Raw genomic sequence first — 20,510 nt, 5'->3', positions numbered from 1 at the left:
GGATCAATTTTTGGCATCTATAAACTGTTCATGTTGAATTGAATGTTCATACACATGTTTTACATATCTTGCTGGGAAATAAGCATGAGCTCAGAACGAACTACTCCCTCGGTACCGAAATATTTCTAGTTTTAGTAGGATAAGTTACAAATACTTATAGCCTACTAAAACTACAAATATTTCGTTGTAGAGGGAGTACGTGCGTACTCAGTGCCACTATTGCAGAAGGGCAGCAACCTACCAATGTGAACAGATACACCAAACATAGTATCCGAAGCCGAATCAGTCACTTCTATCAAAACTCCTGAACATGTAACTTGGTTTGTCAAGAAAAAAATGTTCCTGATTGTTTTCGAGAAAACGCAGTGACATTCATGCGTTTCTTTGTATTGAAAAGGTAGAGTTTATGTTACAATCCTCCTAGGAGGGGTCACCGCAAATGTCGCTGTCTCGAGATCTGCCTTAGGCCTGCTTCCAGGTCTTCCAATGTGATTGTGATCATGGTCTCAGCGTCATTGCAACTGAAATCAAGACGAAGATCCAAGTTTTCACGTGCATTGACAAGAAGTGTGTCTACCAGACCTCCGTTCATCTGTTTAAGCCACTCCTCAGTAGTTTCCCTGGCAATCAGCTCTCCAACAGCACCTCTGGTGCAGCTCTGGTGCAGCCTGAACCCGTAAAGCAAACTAGTGTCAGTCAGGCTATTCATCTTCAGAAGCAATATCTCCGCTAATTCTGTCGTGGTGAAATCATCAAAATAAAAGAACTTCGTGACCCTCCTACAGAAACCATCGTTCGACGCAATGACACGCTTCATTTGCTTGCAGTACCCAGCAAATATGACAACTACTTTGCCACTGTCCATCACAGACATTATCTCCTCCAGTGCCTCCAAACCATAATCCTTATCATCCGATTTTTGCGTTGGTATCAACCTGTAAGCTTCATCCACGAACAGAATCCCTCCCTCGGCGTCTTCTATCTGTAAGAATGCAGGCACAATTAGAATGACAACCTATTACGCAGAGAGAAAACACTACTAAACATCATAGCACTATAGAGGGGGAAAACCTATTATATTTAATGCACATATATAATCCATTTCACTGTTAATTAATATACTGAATGTCCTACAAAAACCAAACGTAAGAACTGAATAACTAAGCACCAATATTAGGAGAAATAAATACAGAAACGGCTAAAATCACTAGGAATAGCACAAAACAGAATTCAGCTTGCAATACTAATACTTGCAAATCAGCAATAGAATTTTGTGCAAGTGAAGGTAGGTACAGATGGGTGTCAAAACTGAGAGAAAATATCAATAAAACCTTCCGCCTCGTCTTTGGTCCAGTATGCCCCACAAATTCTCCGACAAGATCAGTTCGCTGAACTTCAGTAACTTTGTCAGTAGAGAGAATCCCAATCATATGTAGGAGCTTTCCAAGAATCCGAGCAACCAATGTTTTACCTGCATTAGAGGTTACAATATTATGCACTGAGTATGAGAACTAGGCAGTAGCCTAGTGGCAAAGGGTCACGCTGGCAAACCCAGCGCCCAGAGTTCGACTCCTGTCGGGAACAAATTTCTGGTGCCTCACCCCGAGTGGGATTCTTCCTTACTGGGAGCCCATTCGCAAGGAGCTCCCAGGCCGTGGCCATGAGCTCGTCCGGCCAAGTGATGATCTTCTTCATTTCTTTTCAAAAATTTCAGAATTTTCAGATTTGCTATGAGGTGCTGCTGGTAGTCTGGTTGTGCTTTGGCCTGGATGTGCTTTGATCTGGATGTATATTTGCATTAGTTTGAACTAATTTGTGTTGTTGTGGATCAATTTGATACAAATTTGTAATGTCATGTGTTATGGACAAATGCAAAATGATAAAAGTAACACAATATCATTTCATCCGCACAACAATATAGTACAAGGGCATTACAGACTTTTCACTGACCATACCACAAATAAGCTGAAAAAACAAGCACTGAGAAGAACTGGCTAGCTTATTAGCTGGAGCTTATTTTCACATGAGCTTATCTACAGCTTATTTCCACAGGAGCTTATTTCCAAAGCATAACTCAAAAGAACTGGCCCTAAACACCAGAAACCTGCTAAGGAAGAGCTTTACCCTTGATTCCTATAATTGTGCTGTCAACAATTGTCAACATGAAGAACCCTCCATCATCTTTTTTGGGGATGCCCTTTTTCTGCACAATGTTTGGATTTCATTTGTCCTTCCAGGGCACATAACTTAGGGCCAGTTCTTTTGGTGGCTTTTTTGAGCTTCTAGAATAAGCTGCCCCCTACCCAGCTTATTCTAGAAGCCCAAACAAAAATATTTTTTTAGAAGTCCTGGTCCAGCATCGTCTCAGATGGTTTGGACATATTCAACGGAGGCCACCGGAAGCGCCGGTGCATAGCAGACGGATAAAGCGTGCTGAGAATGTTAAGAGGGGTCGTGGTAGACCAAAACTTGACATGGGAGGAGTCCGTTAAGAGAGACCTGAAGGTTTGGAATATCGACAAAGACTTAGCCATGGACAGGGGTGCGTGGAAGTTAGCTATCCACGTTCCAGAGCCATGACTTGGCTTCGAGATCTTATGGGTTTCAACTCTAGCCTACCCCAACTTGTTTGGGACTGAAAGGCTTGGTTGTTGTTGTTGTTGTAGAAGTCTATAAGTCAAGTCCTAATTAGTAGACTTCTAAGTAAATAAATCTGATTGGGCTTCTAGAATAAGCTGGGTAGGGGGTAACTTATTCCAGCTTATCCTAGAAGCCAGCAAAAGAACTGGCCCTTATCTGTTCTAGAAGCTTTTCAAGACTTGAAGGACAAACTCAGATTACCATTCTTCATGGAGGTAATTGTTCTGGGATCCTGTGCAATATGGATTTCCAGAAACAATAGAATATTCGAGAACATTTCACCAAGCTTTCAGGTATGGAAATTCATATACTTTGAGGAGCTTAAACTTTTGAGATACAGAATGAAAAAGAAATATGCAAATCAGTATTCTGTATGGTTAGAAAACACTTTGTAATAGTTTTCTTCGGTTTAGTGTAGTTTTTCCTTTTAGATTTCTTTTTTCTGTTGTTGTTGTTTCTTTTCATTCTTCCTTTTTTTTCTAGGCTTGTCTCAAGCCTGCTTGTAATAGTTAGAGACTGTTTGGTTTGGTTTGTTTTCCTTTTAATAAAAGTTACAGTGGGGTTTTACCCTACTGTTTATAGTCAAAAAAAAAAAGACAAAGGCATTGTGAACCAAACCACAATGAAGAACAACGCCTTGGCAAGCTCAAGTTCACCATGCCTAAGTTCTTAGGAAGCAACGATCCCGAAGATTATCTCTCATGGGCACAAGGTTGACAAGATCTTCCGTCTACACAACTTTGAAGAAGAGAAGAAGATTGCCATGGCCTCTCTCGAGTTCCAAGACTACATTCACATTTGATGGGAACAAGTGATTGAGCGAAGAAGAGAAAAGGGTGAACCTTCCATCACCATTTGGGCCCAAATGAAGGACCTCATGCGAGCTCGCTTCATACCAACCCACTACAACCGTGATCTCTTCAAGAAGATCCAACTCCTCAAGCAAGGCACCAAGTCGGTAGAAGAATACTACCAAGAGATGGAAATGGCCATGATCCGAGCCAATGTCAAGGAAGATGATGAACAAACAATGGCGCGCTTCTTGAATGGTCTCAACTACCAAGTCAAAAAAATCGTGGACTTCCAACCCTACTCCAACTTACTCGAGCTAGTGCATCAAGCAACCAAGGCGGAACGCCAAGTGCAAGATGACTACAAGTACTCCAAGTTCTCTTCCAAGACCTAAGGCTCAAGTGCACAAGCTTCTCCGACTATGGCGACAAATCAAGTTACAAGGACAAGACGACTTCGTCAAGCCGCCCTCCTACTACAAATAACTACAAGCCAAGAGCTTCATCCTCCACACCAACACCGGATGCTACCGCTAAATCAAGCTCCATCAAGTGCTTCACGTACCAAGGCCGCGGCCACAAGATATTCGAATGTCCAACAAGACGCACAATGATCCTTCAAGACGACGACACCTATGATTATGAGTGACGACGAGATGGAAGCTTTGGAGCACGTGGCCATGCACCGACAAGTTAATGAAGACGAAGATGCGCAAATCAATTGCGACAACGATCCAAGTCCCGCTCTCGTTGTTTCCAAGGTTTTGACTCTTCAACAACAACAAGACGAGGACCAATGTTGCCACATCTTCCATACCAAGGCGGGCATCCAAGGAAAATCCGTCAAGGTCATCATCGACGACAGAAGTTGCCACAATTTGGCAAGTGAGGACCTTTGTTCCAAGCTACAATTGGTCAACAAGAAGCATCCACCCCCCTACAAGGTCCAGTGGCTTAGTGATTCCGGCACCCTCCAAGTTGACCACACCGTGCAAGTATCTTTTATGATCGGCGCATATGAAGACACTTTGGAGTGTGATGTAGTTCCCAAGTCTGTTTGCCATCGCCTCCTTGGGAGACCTTGGCAATTCGACCGCCACGTCATCCACAACGGTCGGCCCAATCATTATACCTTCAAGATGAAGGGCGAGGAATATGTGCTTCGACCAATGACTCCAAGTCAAGTCACCGCCGACAAGCAAGCCTCATCCCATCATGGAGAGACAAGTAAGAGAGCGATCTACTTAAAAGAGAGTGAGCGCCACAAGCCAAATTTGAGTGACTCCACGATGAGGCACAAGAAAGATCTAGTTCGCTTAGCCACTAAACGAGACTTGAGGGATGTGAGTGAGAGCCCATCAAGTGTACCCCATTTTGTACTTGTGTGCAAAGATGAGGTCGTGAGGACTAATGCTTCACAACATCTACCTTTGGTGTTATCTCGATTGTTGCAGGAATTTCAAGACATTTTTTCCAATGAGCTACATCCGGGACTATCACCAAAACGTGGGATCGAACAACGCATCGACCTCATACCCGATGCACCACTTCCTAACAAGGCACCTTACCGTGTCAATCCCGACGAAACTAAGGAGATACAAAGGCAAGTGCAAAAACTCCTAGATAAAGGGCATGTACGCGAGAGTTAAAGTCCTTGTGTGGTTTCGGTGATACTAGTGCCCAAGAAAGATGGTAGCATGCGCATGTGTTCGGATTGTCGCCCTATCAATGTTATACCCGTTAGATGTCGCCATCCTATTCCTCGCCTTGATGATATGCTTGATGGACTTAATGGTGCCACTATATTTTCCAAAATTGATTTAAAAAGTGGTTACTATCAAATACGCATGCAAGAGGGCGATGAGTGGAAAACGGCTTTCAAAACTAAGTTTGGCCTAGGAAAACAACCTTCTCAAGCACCGGGTACTTTTATGCGTGTCATGCATTATGTCCTACCTCGTCTCATTGTATATTGTGTTGTGGTATACTTTGATGTCATTCTCGTTTTTAGCAAAACTCTAGAGGAGCATGCTAAACATGTTAGGGAAGTACTGCAAGTTCTTAGAAAAGAAAAACTTTATGCAAACATGGAAAATGCACTTTTGGTGTTGAGAAGGTTGTTTTCCTAGGATTTGTGGTATCTTCTAAGGTTGTTCAAGTTGATGAAACTAAAATTGATGCTATTAAAACTTGGCCCACACCTACAAATTTGCAATAAGTGCGTAGTTTCTCTGGACTAGTCGGATTTTACCGTCATTTTGCTAAGGACTTTAGCACGGTTGCATCTCCTCCACATGCCTTGAGCAAGAAGAATGCACACTTTGTTTGGGGACCGTCGCAAGACACCGCATTCCATGAGATTAATAACTTGCTTACTCATGCACCATTACTCGCCTTACCAAATTTTGACAAAACTTTTGAAGTGCATTGTGATGCTAGTGGTAATGGCATAGGTGGCGTGTTAATGCACGAGAAACGTCCAATTGCGTACCCATGCTAGTTACTCAACTTGAATGGAATGCATTGGCTTTGAGCATATCAAAGATTTGTATACAACAACAACAAAGCCTTTAGTCCCAAACAAGTTAGGGTAGGCTAGAGGTGAAACCCATAAGATCTCGCGACCCCTGTCCATGGCTAGTTCTTTGGTGATGCTCCAATCCTTTAGATCTCTCTTTACGGACTCTTCCCATGTCAAGTTTGGTCTACCCCGACCTCTCTTGACATTATCAGCATGCTTTAGCCGTCCGCTATGCACTTGGCTTCTGGAGGCCTGCGATGAATAGGCCCAAACCATCTAAGAGGATGTTCGACAAGCTTCTCTTCAATTGGCGCTACCCCAACTCTATCTTGTATATCATCATTCCGGATTCGGTCCTTCCTTGTGTGGCCACACATCCATCTCAACATGCGCATCTCCGCCACACCTAGTTGTTGCACATGTCGCCTTTTAGTCGGCCAACACTCAGCATCATACAACATTGCGGGTTGAACCGTCGTCTTATAGAACTTGCCTTTTAGCTTTTGTGGCACCCTCTTGTCACAGAGAATGCCAGAAGCTTGGCGCCACTTCATCCATCCGGCACCCTCTTGTCACAGAGAATGCCAAAAGCTTGCCGCCACTTCATCCATCCGGCTTTAATTCGATGCCTCACATCTTCATCGATATCCCCATCCTTCTGCAACATTGACCCCAAATAACGAAAGGTGTCCTTCTGAGGTACCACCTGCCCATCAAGGCTAACATCCCCCTTGTCAGGGCGAAGAGGCCACGAGCACCTATGGGACCTGGAGGCGTCCCTTTGTGGTTCGGCGGGGGAGACGGACGCACCAAGAGCAGACCAAACGATCGGAACAACGGGGGCGATTTACCCAGGTTCGGGCCGCTGATGAAGCGTAATACCCTACTCCTGCTTTGTGTGTATTTATCTGATGAAAGGTGACGAACTGTTAGCTGCGTCCTGGCTGACTGACTCCCTATCCATCCCTTTGTGCATGCTCTAGGCCTCCTTTTATAGGTCCAAGGGGTCACCAACAGTGGCAGCACAGGGTTCTCACGGGGTGCACACGAGATGTATAGTGAATTAGAGTGTTCCTGGCGTCTTAGCAGACGCAATTAATGCTTCGTCAGGTGCCCCAGAGATGGGACAGGGGCGCGTCCCTTCGGCACTGTTCTCCCCAGATACGGCTCGACACGCGTCGTGCGAACCGACACGTATCGAGTGGCAAGGGGCAGCTGGCTGCTGCGCTGTCACAGGGGCATGACGGGATCCTGCCGGGGACGAGCCGCATTGGAGTGTTACCACCCTTGCCGGGGCTTCGCTGGCCTCCCCCGGCAAGAGTCTTGTCGGGGTCTATGTCTTCAGTCTTCTGGGCTTGTGGCCTCGAGTGTCTTTGTGCTAGTCTCCCGCGGGCTCCGGCAAGCCTTGCCGTGGATGTGGCTCTAACTGCCCGTGCACCAGTATGGGGCATCAAAGGCCCAAACTTTGGTGCACCGACAGGAGCCCCCAGGCCTAGGCCATACAGAGTGCAAGACGTCGTTGGGCTAGGCCCAAACAGTGCGCGGGCAGTCGCGTTCGAGATCTATGGGCGGCGATTTTACAGTTACCGTGCTCCTTTCTTCCCACGACACGCGTCGAACGCGCGACGTGGGGGTCGTGGGCGGAGTGGCCGAAATGCCCGGGCACGTGCAGGGGCAGTCTCGGGCTTGTGAAGGGGTGGCCCTGCGTCCTCTCATAAAGGGGAAACCGCCGAGGCTGCCACCTATTATCCTCTATTCTTGCCCAAATCTCGGAGCTGCCATTGCTCTCCTCCTTCGAGCGTGAAGCAGAGCTCTTCCAGCTTTCCGCCGCCTCCCATTCCGCACCCCCTTCCAGCCCTGGTACCTCCTCCTCACCTTATTGCCATGGCGCCAAAGCCAAGTAAGGGGAAAGAGACCGTCACGGAGGGCGAGATGGCGAAGATGCGGCAGAAGATGGTCGTCTTCCCCCCAAGGCTGGAGGCGGAGACCCTGAAGGCACATCCTAAGACCCGCGTGAGGCCAACCTCCGTCGGCGGTGGGCCAAACGGTTATCCCATCTTCGCGGATTACTTTTATTGCGGCCTTTGTCCCCCCTATTCCGATTTCTTCGTAGAGGTCATGTGCTCCTACAACCCCCGGCTCTTGGATTTCACGCCGAACGCGGTCACTTGTATGGCCGTGTTCGCACATCTTTGTGGGAATTTCTTCGGGGTCATCCCCAATGTTGCCCTCTTCCGCCACTACTTCAACCCCCGTATCCAAAGGGGGGAAGCCCTCTCCGGGTTCCTCGCTTGGATCCCCAGGACCAAAGGGGCGTACATAGACGGGAACTACCGCGAGAAGCGGGAAGAGTGCCGCGGGAGGTGGTGCTGGCTTTTGGAAGATGATCCCCACGCTTTCTGCGAGCCCAGGACCACCACGATATCGCACGGCAAGAGCTGGAGTGACCTCGACCCGGCGGACGAGAAGCTTTCGGTTGCCACCACCAGGATCTTGCGCCTCAGGGCCGCTGGACTTACGATTGAGATGGTGGTCGCGGATTTCCTTCGCTGGCGCATTACCCCTCTGCAGAGAAAAGGGAGGCCAGCTTGGGAATACAAAAATGCGGCAACGTGATCGAGCTAACGCGGGCCGGCGAAGGTAGTCCCCTTGTGCAATGCCCACGGCCTCGATCCATCGTGCGCTGAGCCGAGCGCGGAGCCGGCGCTGCAATTCTTCGACAATCTAACAGAGATTGTCATCCGCGAAGATGACAACGTCTTCCGCCCCACCGTTGATGAGGAAGTGGCGTATATCGCCTCCAAGGTCGAAGAGGCGGCTCTTGCCGAGGCGGCCGGCAGCGTGGGCTTCGTGAGGGAGTCCAGCGAAGACGGGACGGTGCCGGAGGAAACGCTTGCCGGGCTGGAGGAAGTTGCCGGGGAGCATAGCGGTGTGGCCGCTAGGGGCCCCTCTGCCGGGGAGCACAGCGGTGCTACCACCCGGGACCTTCCTGACGAGGAGTCGGTCGATGAGGAGGCGCCGGAGAAGCCCCCGGCCTCCAAGAGGAAGCGGGTTCTTCGCAATGCATCCTCCGGCATTCCCGTCCAGCAACCATCCGCTTCTGCCGCAGCCAAGCGCCGCAGGAGTGCCTCTCCGCCTCCTCCCGTGAGTGCTGCGACTAGGGTCGAATTCGATCTTTCTGCCTTCGACTCGGAGGATGAGGAAGAGTAAGGCGTCCTGCTGTATCCTTTGGTTTCTGCCTCATTGATTTGGTTTGTTAATATGGTTCCGTCTTTGCAATTGCAAGGACCCGGAATCTCTGGCGTGGAGACCTTCGAAGAGGGCGAAGGCTCCGACGAGCGGTGAGCCCCGGCTAGCACCTCAGGGGTGTCGGGGGGAGCCTTCACCAGCCCGAAGCCCGGCCTCCAACGAAGGCCTCAACGCAGCCCCCAGCATGGGTCCTCTACCCATTTCCCACTAGCGAGCGTTGGGACCGTTATATTCTCTACTGACCTCGCCAGGCCTGCAGGGAGGAGCGGCGGCAAGACGAACCCCTGGAGGCAGCTCCTGACGCGCCGCCTTCATCACCCATGCCGCCCCGGGATGGGTTCCCGGCAAGCGTTGCCGTCGACGAGACCATATTCGCCGAGGATGACCCGGCAGACGCGGAAGCCTGCAGCACCATTCCGGCAAGTGATGTTGCCGGGGAGGAAGCGACCAGCTCCCGGCAGCCGGGTATGGGTAAGCCGCTTGCCTGAGAGCGTTTGTTACTCTCTCTTCATTATCTCATCATCATTTTTTGTCTTCTTGAACTTCCATCTTTTTCTCAACTTGTTCTCCCTGTTCTAGCCCTTAGATTCGCCTCTGACGGAGGACATGGACATCGACTTTGTCATCGAGGGGGTCGCCAAGGGTGCGGCTGCCGAAGCCGACAAGGTTGCCTCCGGCAAGGCCGCCAAGGCTGCCCAAGATGGGGCCGCCGAGGCGACACAGGAAGAGGCCGCCGAGGACAGTGGGGCGGGCCGCCGAGGCGACACAGGAAGAGGCTGCCGAGGACACTGGGGGGCGGGCCGGCGAGGAAACCAGTGGTCGTACTGACAACATTCCTGCCGCGGGAGGGCCAGGCGCTGCGCCGACCACTGAGCCCTCGATTGCCGGGGGAGATGATGCGGAGGATCATCCTTCGACGCCCAGGCTTCCCTCTCCTCCCAGGTACCTTGAAGCTGGCCAGGACCACTTTGTCAATATGTCGGGGACGGTCAGCGCCAGGGAGTCCGTTGACGGGGAGGCCTTGGACGGCGGGATAACCGCCGTCGCCGGGTTGAAGGTTGCCGGTGACTTGGGGGCCGGCTGTAGCAGATCAAAGGAGGAGCAACTCCTCCAGGCCATGGGCGACAACTTCTGCCAGCTCCAGGAGCATTACTTGGCCCGAAGGGAGAAGCTGGACGCCCAGCAGGCGGTTGTCGACGCGGCGGAGGCAAGTTTCCAGAAGCGCTTCAAGGAGACCCAGGCTTGGTTTTCCGAGGCCTATTGAGAGCTACAGGATAGCCGGGCGCGGTTGCGTGAGGAGCAAGACGAGCTCCTCTTGAAGCGATCCGATGTGGAGCAGGCGCGCGAGGAGGCCTCGAAGCAGGCCGCCGAAGAGGAAGCCCGCCTGAGGCAGCTTCGCGTTGGGCTCGACGCCCAGGAGGAAGATCTCGTTACCCGCGAGAAGGCGCTCGCTGACAAGCTCCGCCTCAAGGACGAGGAAGTCGAGAGGCTCGTTGCGCAGCGAACCCAGGAGCTGGAGCGGAAACATCAAGAGGCCCTGTCGGCACAAGCCGCGGACCATGCCGGTAAACTGAGGGCTGCTACCGACGCCGTTTCTGCCGCGGAGGCCGCCAAGGACAATCTTGCCGGTAAGGTGGCCCGGTTGGAGGCGGACATTGAAGGCTTCGACAGGGAGATCTCCATGCTCAGGTCAGAGAGGGAGAAAACCCTTTCCAGTCTGGTGGAGATGCAGACTGCCGTCACCGACAAGGCCACCTAGCTTGCTGATGCCAACGCTTCCCTCGCCGGTCTGAAGCTGAAGCTGGCCACCCTGGAGAAGGATCCCGAGAGCGGCAAGGACCGCGAGAGGGCCCTGACCAAGGAACTCTGCGACGAGAGGGCCAAGCTCGAGGATGCCGCCACTGCTCACGGTAAGTATGTGGGGGACGTGCGGATCTAGACCGAACGCCTTGCCGATCTTGCGGGAAGGCTTGCGGCACAACTATCCACCATGGGCCTGGCTGGTTTCCGGTTTTCTTCTGACGCAGGACGTCCCAGAGCGTCAGGATCACCTTGTTCTTCGACAGCTTGGTCGAGGCTCTAGAGCAGCTTCAGGCGCGCGAAGCATGCCGCCTGGCCGACGAGTCCCGCAAGCTCTGCCGAGCTGTCTTCCTCAAGGTGCTCACCAAGGTGGCTTACATGAACCCCGGCATCAACTTCTCCAATGTGTTTGAGCGTTTGCCGCAGGATGCAGATCTCGCGGCGTTGGAGGCGTTGGTCATGCCCATCGTTGACAAGGTGGGCCAAGTCAAGAGGATCGAGGGCCAACGAAGGGACCAATTGCCCCATTCTTCTTCTGTTGTCGTGCCTTCCATATAAGAAATGATGTTATCTCAAGTTAGGATCGCGGCAAGCAATTATGTAATACACTCATTATATTTTGGATGAATGCATGTTATTTCCCTTGTCTGATTCATTTTTATATGGCATACACCCTACGATGTGCTGGGAACTTGCTGGTACGCACAGACTTGCCGCGAGCGCTTCGAGGAACGGGTCCTTAGCAGACCGCTGGAAGTGCTACCGCCGGCAAGACACCTTGGCGTCATCAACCTTGCCAGTGCATACAGCCCTGCCGCGAGCGCTTCGAGGAACAGGTCCTTAGCAGCCTGCTGGAGGCGTAGCTTCCGGCAAGGTGTCTTGGCGCAATCAGCGCGACCACTTAGGTTGTTGAGCGGACTCGAAACAAAATAAGGGTGCAACCGATCGTGACAAGGTTCCTTCGCGTGCAGGTTTTCCATATAATAGTTCAAATCATCTAAAGAAAGTAACTTCACTTGTTCAAAATTTACTCAGTATTTGCAACTTAGCTTTTTGCTGTTGCGCTCCTTTTCGTTTGAACAGTCACTGCTCGAACCATCGCCTGTTGGTATCCACACCCCCGTACCCCCGGCAAAATTGTATGCGAGGAACCTTCTGTCCTTTAAGAAAAAGAAAGAAGAGAAATAGAGACAGGGAACCTTGGCGGTTCGTTAGTCTTTGCTGGAAAATGAGCGTAACACAATACTTTGACAAACATGCACAAAAACATACATGGAAAATGACAAGGAATGTGAAACGCTAAGGGCGTGTTTGGTTGCTTGGGTGGCTCTAGCCTGCATCGCATGGGGGATCCTGGGTGAGTGTGGCCTGGTTGAGTTGATGCAGAGATTGGTTGAGATGTGTGTTTGGTGGACTGTATGATATTACTGCATGAGAGATGCTATATACAACAGATGATGTTTGGTAGACTGCATTTGAGCTCAAGTCTGTGAACTGGAACAAGATTTCAGTTCAACCGGCCAGCTGCTCGTCCCCGACCAGAGGAAATCGCCGAGGTTCACCAGCCCGGCCGTGGTCACCAGCTCTACCACCATCTCCTTGAACTCCCTGGCATCCTCGCCCCCTGCCTCGTCCAGCACCCGCCGGACCATGCGGACCATGCGGCCAACCTCCTCGCCGCGCTCGCCGGCCCAGTCAGCGAGCGCCTGGGGGCCGAGCAGGCTGAGGCTGCACTCCCGGCGCAGGCGGCGCCACCTGGGGCCGTAGGGCGCGAAGACGAGATCATGGGCGCCGTACGCCAGCACCATGGGCGCCACGTCGTCCGCGGGCCGGTCGAGGAAGCTGCCGCCATGGTCCCTGAGGAAGAGGCGCGCCGCGTCCGGCGTGGAGGCCACCACGACGCCCTGCCTGCCGAGGGCGAGGCGAGGCAATCTCCCTCCCCGATCCAGATCGGGGCGACGGGAGCGGAGGCCCTCGACGGCGGGGCTGGCGGCCGGAGACCAACGGGAGGCGGGAGGGCACGGCGGTGCGGCAACCGGTGGCGAGGCGGCCGATGGTGGCTCACTGGCCGGCGGGGACGGCGGCAAGCGGCGACTGGGGCTCTGGCTGCCACTACCCCTGATGCGTGAGAGATAGGAGGAGGAAAAGGAGACGACGAGATTTGCGGTTGCAAGTGCGAGCCAGGCTCGTAGCTACGCCCGATTCCTGTGTACCCCTCAGCCTGGGTGGGAGGGCTTTTTTTGCATCAGTTGGGCCAGGCTGAGAAGGCCACACAGGCCACCAAACACACTTAATTTTGCATGGCGGGTGCGAGCCAGGTACTAGCCAGGCAACCAAACACGCCCTAAGCTTTATTGAACAATGCACAGGGTTTGCGCCTGGCTTTGTACAAAGGATCACATATCTTGCCGGCAAGACTCGTACAAAAGGTGGTTGCCGGGGGCCCCTGGCAACCGCACCTTATGGGTAGAACTTACGAAGATGCTCTATGTTCCAGGAGTTGCTCACCGGAATGCCATCCTCGGTCTACATGCGAACTGTACCAGGCCTTGTGACCCGCACTACCCGATAAGGGCCTTCCCACTTCGGTGTCAACTTGTTTGAATTCTTGGCCGACGGAACGTGCCGAAGAACAAGGTCACCTTCCTCGAAGCTCCGGGCTTGAACCTTGCGGCTATGGTAGCGGCGCAAGGCTTGCTGGTAGCGAGCAGCTCTCACAGCAGCCTGAAGACGATCTTCCTCAAGGAGCGTTGCGTCATCTCGTCACAGCTGCTCTTGCTCAAGCTCATCGTAAGCAAGCACTCGAGGTGATCCGTATATGAGTTCCGTGGGGAAAACTGCCTCCGCCCCATAGATTAGGGAGAAGGGTGTCTGGCCAGTGGCTCTATTTGGTGTCGCTCTGAGTGACCAAAGAACCGCCGGCAGCTCATAAATCCAGCGCCTTCCGCACCTGCGCAGCTTGTCAAAAGTCCTTGTCTTGAGACCTCGCAGCACTTCGGCATTTGCCCTTTCCGCTTGGTCGTTCCTCCTAGGATGAGCAACGGACGCAAAACAGATTCTGCTGCCAAGGTCTTGGACGTATTGCATGAAGGTGCGGCTCGTGAACTGCATGCCATTGTCGGTGATGATCCTGTTCGGAACACCAAAACGGCAAACTAGTCCCTTAAAGAACTTGACGGCCAACTGTGTTGTCACCTTCCTCACTGGTTCTACCTCTGCCACTTTGTGAACTTGTCGATTGCGACGTACAAGTACTCAAAGCCCCCGACAGCGCGGGGAAAGGGGCCGAGGATATCAAGCCCCCAGACCAAAAAAGGCCAGGAGAGAGGGATTGTTTGAAGAGCTTGTGCTGGTTGATGTGTTTTCTTTGAATGGAACTGGCACGCTTCACACTTGGTTACTAACGCCGTTGCATCCTGGAGGGCTATGGGCCAGAAGAAACCTTGCCGGAATGCCTTGTCGACAAGAGCTCCTGACCCTATTTGGGAGCCACATATGCCTCCATGTATCTCTACCAACAGCTTCAGTCCATCTTCCCGGGGAATACACTTCAATTTCACACCGTTGGGTAGCCTCCTGCACAGGATGTTATCCACAAACTGGTACATGTTGGACTAACGGGCTACTTTTTCCGCTTCTTCCTGCTCTTCGGGAAGATCTCCTGTTTGAAGGAACTGGACGATGTGTTGTGCCCATGCCGGAGCCTGAGGCTCGACAGCAAGGACCAAAGGCATGTCCTATGCTGCGGGAGCATTTGTCTCAACGGCAAGGACTTGAGGTTCTGCCGGAGTCTCCTGCTACCCGGCAGGTTTGGCGCTGCCCCCGGCAACTTCCTTGCCGGCAAGATTCTTGCCGGCAGCTTCTGGCAGCTCTGCAGGAAAGTATTGGCCGGAGTTTAGCTTCCTTCTTTTATCTGGCCTTGCTGATGGTGCTACAGTTGGTTGAGTCAGACGGAGCAGAAAAGTCCCTGGTTCCACAGGTAACTTGAGGGCAATACGCTTCGATAGGTCATCGGCAATGGTGTTTTCAGCACGTGGGACGTGCTCTGTTTGCAGACAATCGAAGCGCCCTTCCATCTTCCTCACTTCATCTACATAGGCTTCCCTCAATGGGCTCTGATAATCTTTATTAACTTGCCGGACAACAAGCTGTGAATCGCCTCTGACGATGAGCTTCTTGATTCCGAGGTCTGTCGCGATCCTGAGACCGGCAAGCAGGCCTTCGTACTCGGCAGTGTTGTTTGTTGAATTCTCCCGGGGAAAGTGCATCTGGATTACGTATTTGAGGTGCTCTCCGATGGGTGCGATAAGCAGCACGCCGGCACCGGCACCCTGCAGTGAGAAAGCTCCATCAAAGTACATGACCCATTCCTGACTTGTTTCCTTGTCGGGGAGAGTTGTCTCTTGGATTACTTCGTCTGGTGTCGGGGTCCATTCTGCAATGAACTCCGCCAGGGCTCTGCTCTGGATTGTTGCAGTGCTTTCAAATCTGAAATCAAAGCTCGATAGCTCCATAGCCCACTCCACAATCCTGCCGGTTGCTTCGGGATTCCGTAGGATCCGTTGCAGCGGAAAGCGGGTAACAACGGTAATCTCGTGTGCTTGGAAGTAGTGGCGTAGCTTCCTCGAGGCCATAAGGAGGCCGAAGTGCAACTTCTGCACGCCAAAATATCTTGATCTAGCCCCCTGCAGAAGGGAGCTGGCAAAATAAACTGGGTGTTGCACCACCTTCTTCTGCATGGCTTCGCTTGGCGGGGCAGACTCAGCCTTGCCGGTCTCAGACTCTGTCGGGCCTGGCTTGCCGCTTGGCGGTTCTGCGCTTGACTGTGTTGTCTTTGCCGCTGCCTCTTCGCTGTTTTCTCTCTGCGCCACTAGCGCAGCACTAACCACTTGATTGGTTGCCGCCAAGTATAGCAGCAACGGCTCTTGTGGTTTAGGTGCGACAAACGTCGGCGTAGAGGATGTTAGGAAGTATTAGTATTAGTCTAGGGGTCCTATTAGTCTATGTTTACTTTCCTTGCACCTCAAGTCATGTGTAATATATATATGCCCCTTGGGCCTTCAATAAAGATAAGTTGCTTTCCTAACATGGTATTAGAGCTTAGATTTTTTTTTTCGGGCGCCGCAACTCGTCCTCCCGATCCAATCTTCTATTCCGCCGCCGCTGCCTTCTCTGGCTGGCCGTTGCTATCTTCCCCACCGCGTGCCTCTTGCCGAGCCGCTGCTACTCCTTCTACTCCCGGTGGCTGCTCAGATCAATCTACGTGGACGTGTCGTCACGTTGCAGTGCGCCTCAATCTACACCATGATCGATACGCCGGCTCCTTCCCGGCCTGTCCGCTGGAACCCGTACCCGTGTTGATTCACTGGATGTCACGCTGCCTGCAGCAGAGCTCCAGCTCGCATGTGCAATTCGTGGAGCTGTTGGATGGAGTGCTGCTACGTGGTGCTGCTACCTGCTACGTGGTGCTACTATCTGCCACGTGGTGCTGCAAGTCACACCATGGATCTGGTTTTCGCAGTTCGTCTGCCTGATTGATTCAGCTATCTGTCTTGGTCCGCTTCTTGATCACGTAAAGAAAAGCTCATGTTTCTTCTGCTGCCTTTGCCGCTAGTTTTTCCTCTGCCATCGCATCTTCATCTAGCATGTGCTTTTTTTAACGCTGCGTCCACCAAATCCGTTCATATTTTGTGTTTCTCATGCCATGCGAGTCCATCATACCATTGTCCGTCAGCCTTTTTCCGGTCCTGATCCTTTCTATACAACTTTTGTGGCTTATTTGCCCTTGTTGTTTTCTATAGGATTTTCTGGACTTCTTTTGCATTGTCGATCTACGTCCATCGTGCCTTATCCGCCGAGCTTCTTTCGCCGACGGTTGTCGTGGACTATGATTTTCTGCGCAATGTTTTATTCACTTGATGTGCCATCTTCTTTTGACAACCCATCTTCTCTTGATACTTGTGTTGTATCTTCAAGTGATGTGGTGTCTTCCTCTGATGTGCCATCTCTTCGTTATCCCCTTTGGCTTGACTCGACAGGTTTTGAAGACTCTTCATGCTATGACGACACTCTCAAGACGCGAATTTGGATTATCATTTTTTTTAATATTACACTTCTTCAAATGCAAGGCTATTGCATACGCTTTGCATTTGAGGGGGGGTAGGAAGTATTAGTATTAGTCTAGGAGTCCTATTAGTCTATGTTTACTTTCCTTGCACCTCAAGTCATGTGTAATATATATATGCCCCTTGGGCCTTCAATAAAGATAAGTTGCTTTCCTAACAGAGGAGAGGTACCTCTTCAAGTTTTGCAGCGCTGCCTCCGCTTCCGGAGTCCATTTCATAGGACCTGCCTTCTTCAAGATTTTGAAAAAGGACAGGGCACGCTCAGCAGACTTCGAGATAAACCTTCCCAGAGCAGCCACGCAGCCGGCAAGGCGACGCACATCCTTGACGTGCTTGGGTGCCTCAATATGTTCGATAGCCTTGATCTTGTCGGGGTTTGCCTCTTTCCCGCGCTGAGACACAAAGAATCCGAGAAGCTTGCCGGATGGAACACCGAATACGCATTTCTCAGGGTTGAGTTTCAAGTTGATCTTGCGCAGGTTGGCAAACGTCTCCTCCAGATCTTGTATGAGGGTTGCTTTATCTTTGGTTTTGACCACTATATCATCCATGTAAGCCTCCATGTTTCTATGGAGTTGCGGCTCAAAACCGATCTGGATTGCTCTTGCGAATGTGGACCCGGCGATCTTCAACCAAAAGGGCATTCGTAAGAAACCGTACGTGCCACAGGAGGTGATAAACGCGGTCTTTTCTTCGTCTTCCTTGGCCATGAAGATTTGATGATAGCCTGAATACGCGTCTAGAAATGACAGCAGGTCACAGCCGGCAATGGAGTCCACAATCTGGTCGATGCGCGGCAAAGGGAAGGGATCTTTCGGACAGGCTTTATTGACATCAGTAAAGTCGATACATAGCCTCCATTTGCCATTCGCCTTGCGCACTACAACTGGATTGGCCAACCATGTAGGATGGATGACTCCTCTAACCAAACCTGCCGCCTCTAGTTTCTTGATTTCCTCGGCTATGAAATCTTGCCGTTCCAGAGCTTGCTTCCGGACCTTCTGTTTGACGGGCCGCGCGTGAGGGCAGACGGCAAGGTGGTGCTCAATTACCTTCATGGGAACTCCGGGGATATCCGATGGTTGCCATGCAAACACATCGAGATTCGCCCGCAGGAAGGCAATGAGCGCGCTTTCCTATTTGTTGTCAAGGGTGGAACTTATGGTGAAAGTTCCCCCCGTGCCATCCTCCTTGGCGGGCACCTTCTTCGTATCTGGTGGAGCAGCCTTGGACTTCTTGCTCCTGGCGCTAGAGCTCTCCGGCACATCGTCAACGGACACGCAGCACTCCGAGGGGGTGCGTTTGTCGGAGGGTGTGCAAGAGCCCTTCTTGCCCATCTTCCTCTTCCCTCCAGTTCCAGCGGCAGGAGCGGATGCCTTGGCGGCAAACGTTGTAATTGTTTGCCGATATAGCTGGTTGGTGCAGATGAGTGCATCCTTCTTATCGGTGATGATGACGATGACGTTCATCGGCCCGGGCATCTTCAACGTGTTGTAGGCATAATGCGATGCGGTCATGAACTTGGCCAGCGCGGGGCGGCCAAGGATCCCATTATTACCCCAATGGAATCTCGGCAACGTCAAAGACGACCTTCTCCGTCCTGTAGTTCATGTCGTTGCCGAATGTTACCGGCAGCGCAACCTTCCCTTTTGGCTGGATCTTCCCGGGACCAATCCCCCGAAACGCGCCTGTCTCCTCGAGATCCTCATCGGGGATCTGCAACCTCTTGATCACGTCGGGCGAGATCATATTCATGCCGGCCCCACCGTCTACCAGCATCTTTGTCACCTTGAGGTTGCGGATTGTTGGTGAAACCAACAACGGCAAGCACCCGACCGCTGTTGTGCGATCAGGGTGATCCTCAGCGTCAAAGATGATGGGCGTGTGGGACCACTTTAGTGCCTTGCGGGCATCGACAAAGGGCTCTGCCGCATTCACTTCATGAGCCTACTTTCTAAGGCGGCTGTGGGAAGAGTGCAGCGAGGCGCCTCCGTCAACGCACATCATATCCGTAGCCTTCTGGAACTCCTGGTCGCTGGACCCGTCTTCCTCCTGGCTACCATCATCTTCCTCCTCCTCCTTTCCCTTGTCGCGGCCACGGGCGGGCTTCTCCCTCCTCTGTTTGGCTCCACCACGGTGGCCGCCCCGCTGCTTCCCGGACCCTTCAGCACTTTCCTGGGCCTTCTCCTCGTCCCGCTTCTCGTATTCAGCCTTTTGCTTCTCGACAAGTTGCTCCACTTGTCGGCAGTTCTGGAGGTCGTGGCCCTTGGTACGGTGGATCTTGCAGTATTGCTTGCCGGAGCCTTCCGGCTTGTCGGCAGCCGCCAAGGCCTGGCAGGGCGCACACCCTGCAGTATCCTTGCCGGGGGCGTCAGCCTTGGCCTTCTTGGTGGTGTCGGGGTTGCCGGACCCCTCGACAGCAAACACAGCTTTGCCCTTGCGCTTCTTGCGTCGGCTCTTCTTGGCTGGGGTGGCGACGCCCTCCTCTTCAGAGTTAGTTTCCGCGCCAGCCTCCTCGTCGGGAAGCCTTCGCCCTTCTTCAGCCCTCGCACACTTGTCGACCAGAGCATAGAGCTCGGCGACATCCCGGATCTTGTTCATCGCCATCTCTTCTCGCATCTTGCGGTTCCGCACGTTCTGGTCGAACGCGCTGATGACGGAATCGATAAAAACCGGACCGGACCGGTGGTCGGAATAGATAAAAACCGGAACCGACAGCCTCATCGGGTTTTTAAGCTAATAAGACCGTTCTGCAATCGGACCGGAGAAAACCGGTCGAACCGGCCGATTTTCTAGAAAACTAGTGAAAACCGGGTCACTAAACCGGGAACAACTAGGAAAATATTTTAATAAATATTGGGAGAAGTGGGATTCGATCCGAGGTCGGGTGAGCAATACGCGAGGCCTGCCCACGGCCCTATAACCAACTCGGTTATGCTACTTTGTTGTTCACTACATGAAAATAATTTTATTTAATCATTGTTTCACACTATATTAACACATATATTACTCAATATTTATTATTCTTTTGCTTAAAAAACCGACAATTGAACCGGTGAACTGGCGGTCTGACTGGTAAAAACCTGAACCGACAACCTTTCCGGTTCGATTTCCGGTTCGGTTTTTTAAACTATGGCTGGATACGGTTGAACCTCTAGATGTATTTGCGCAGAGTCTCACCTCCCTTCTGGGGAATGAGGTGGAGGTCACTTTCCTGGCCAGGAGCTCGATGGCCACCCGTGAAGGCGCCGACGAAGTCCTGACACAGCTCTGCCCAAGAAGAGATGGAGTTCTTGGGCAAATGCATCAACCACGACCTAGCGTTGGGTTTGAGCACCAACGGGAAGTAGTTGGCTAGTATCTTGTCGTCGTGGCCCCCGGCAG

The 20,510-nt window shown here is 52.0% G+C and overlaps 1 protein-coding gene across 3 annotated transcripts in view; it reads right to left on the bottom strand.

Moving 5' to 3' along the window:
• Positions 1-265: 265 nt before the first annotated feature.
• Positions 266-20,510, bottom strand: part of LOC123401359 (protein CbxX, chromosomal) — a 36,142-nt gene continuing 15,897 nt past the window's right edge. For all 3 annotated transcript variants that reach the window (XM_045095144.1, XM_045095146.1, XM_045095145.1), the window contains exons 6-7: positions 1,332-1,471; positions 266-982 (exon numbers count right to left, since the gene is read on the bottom strand). In XM_045095144.1, the coding sequence (XP_044951079.1) occupies positions 431-982; positions 1,332-1,471 (692 nt within the window). In that variant the 3' untranslated portion in view covers positions 266-430. The remainder of the gene's footprint in view (positions 983-1,331; positions 1,472-20,510) is intronic.

The sequence above is a fragment of the Hordeum vulgare genome, chromosome 6H (genome assembly GCF_904849725.1).
Source record: "Hordeum vulgare subsp. vulgare chromosome 6H, MorexV3_pseudomolecules_assembly, whole genome shotgun sequence".
Lineage (NCBI taxonomy): Eukaryota > Viridiplantae > Streptophyta > Magnoliopsida > Poales > Poaceae > Hordeum > Hordeum vulgare.
This window is presented reverse-complemented; position numbering and strand designations above follow the sequence as displayed.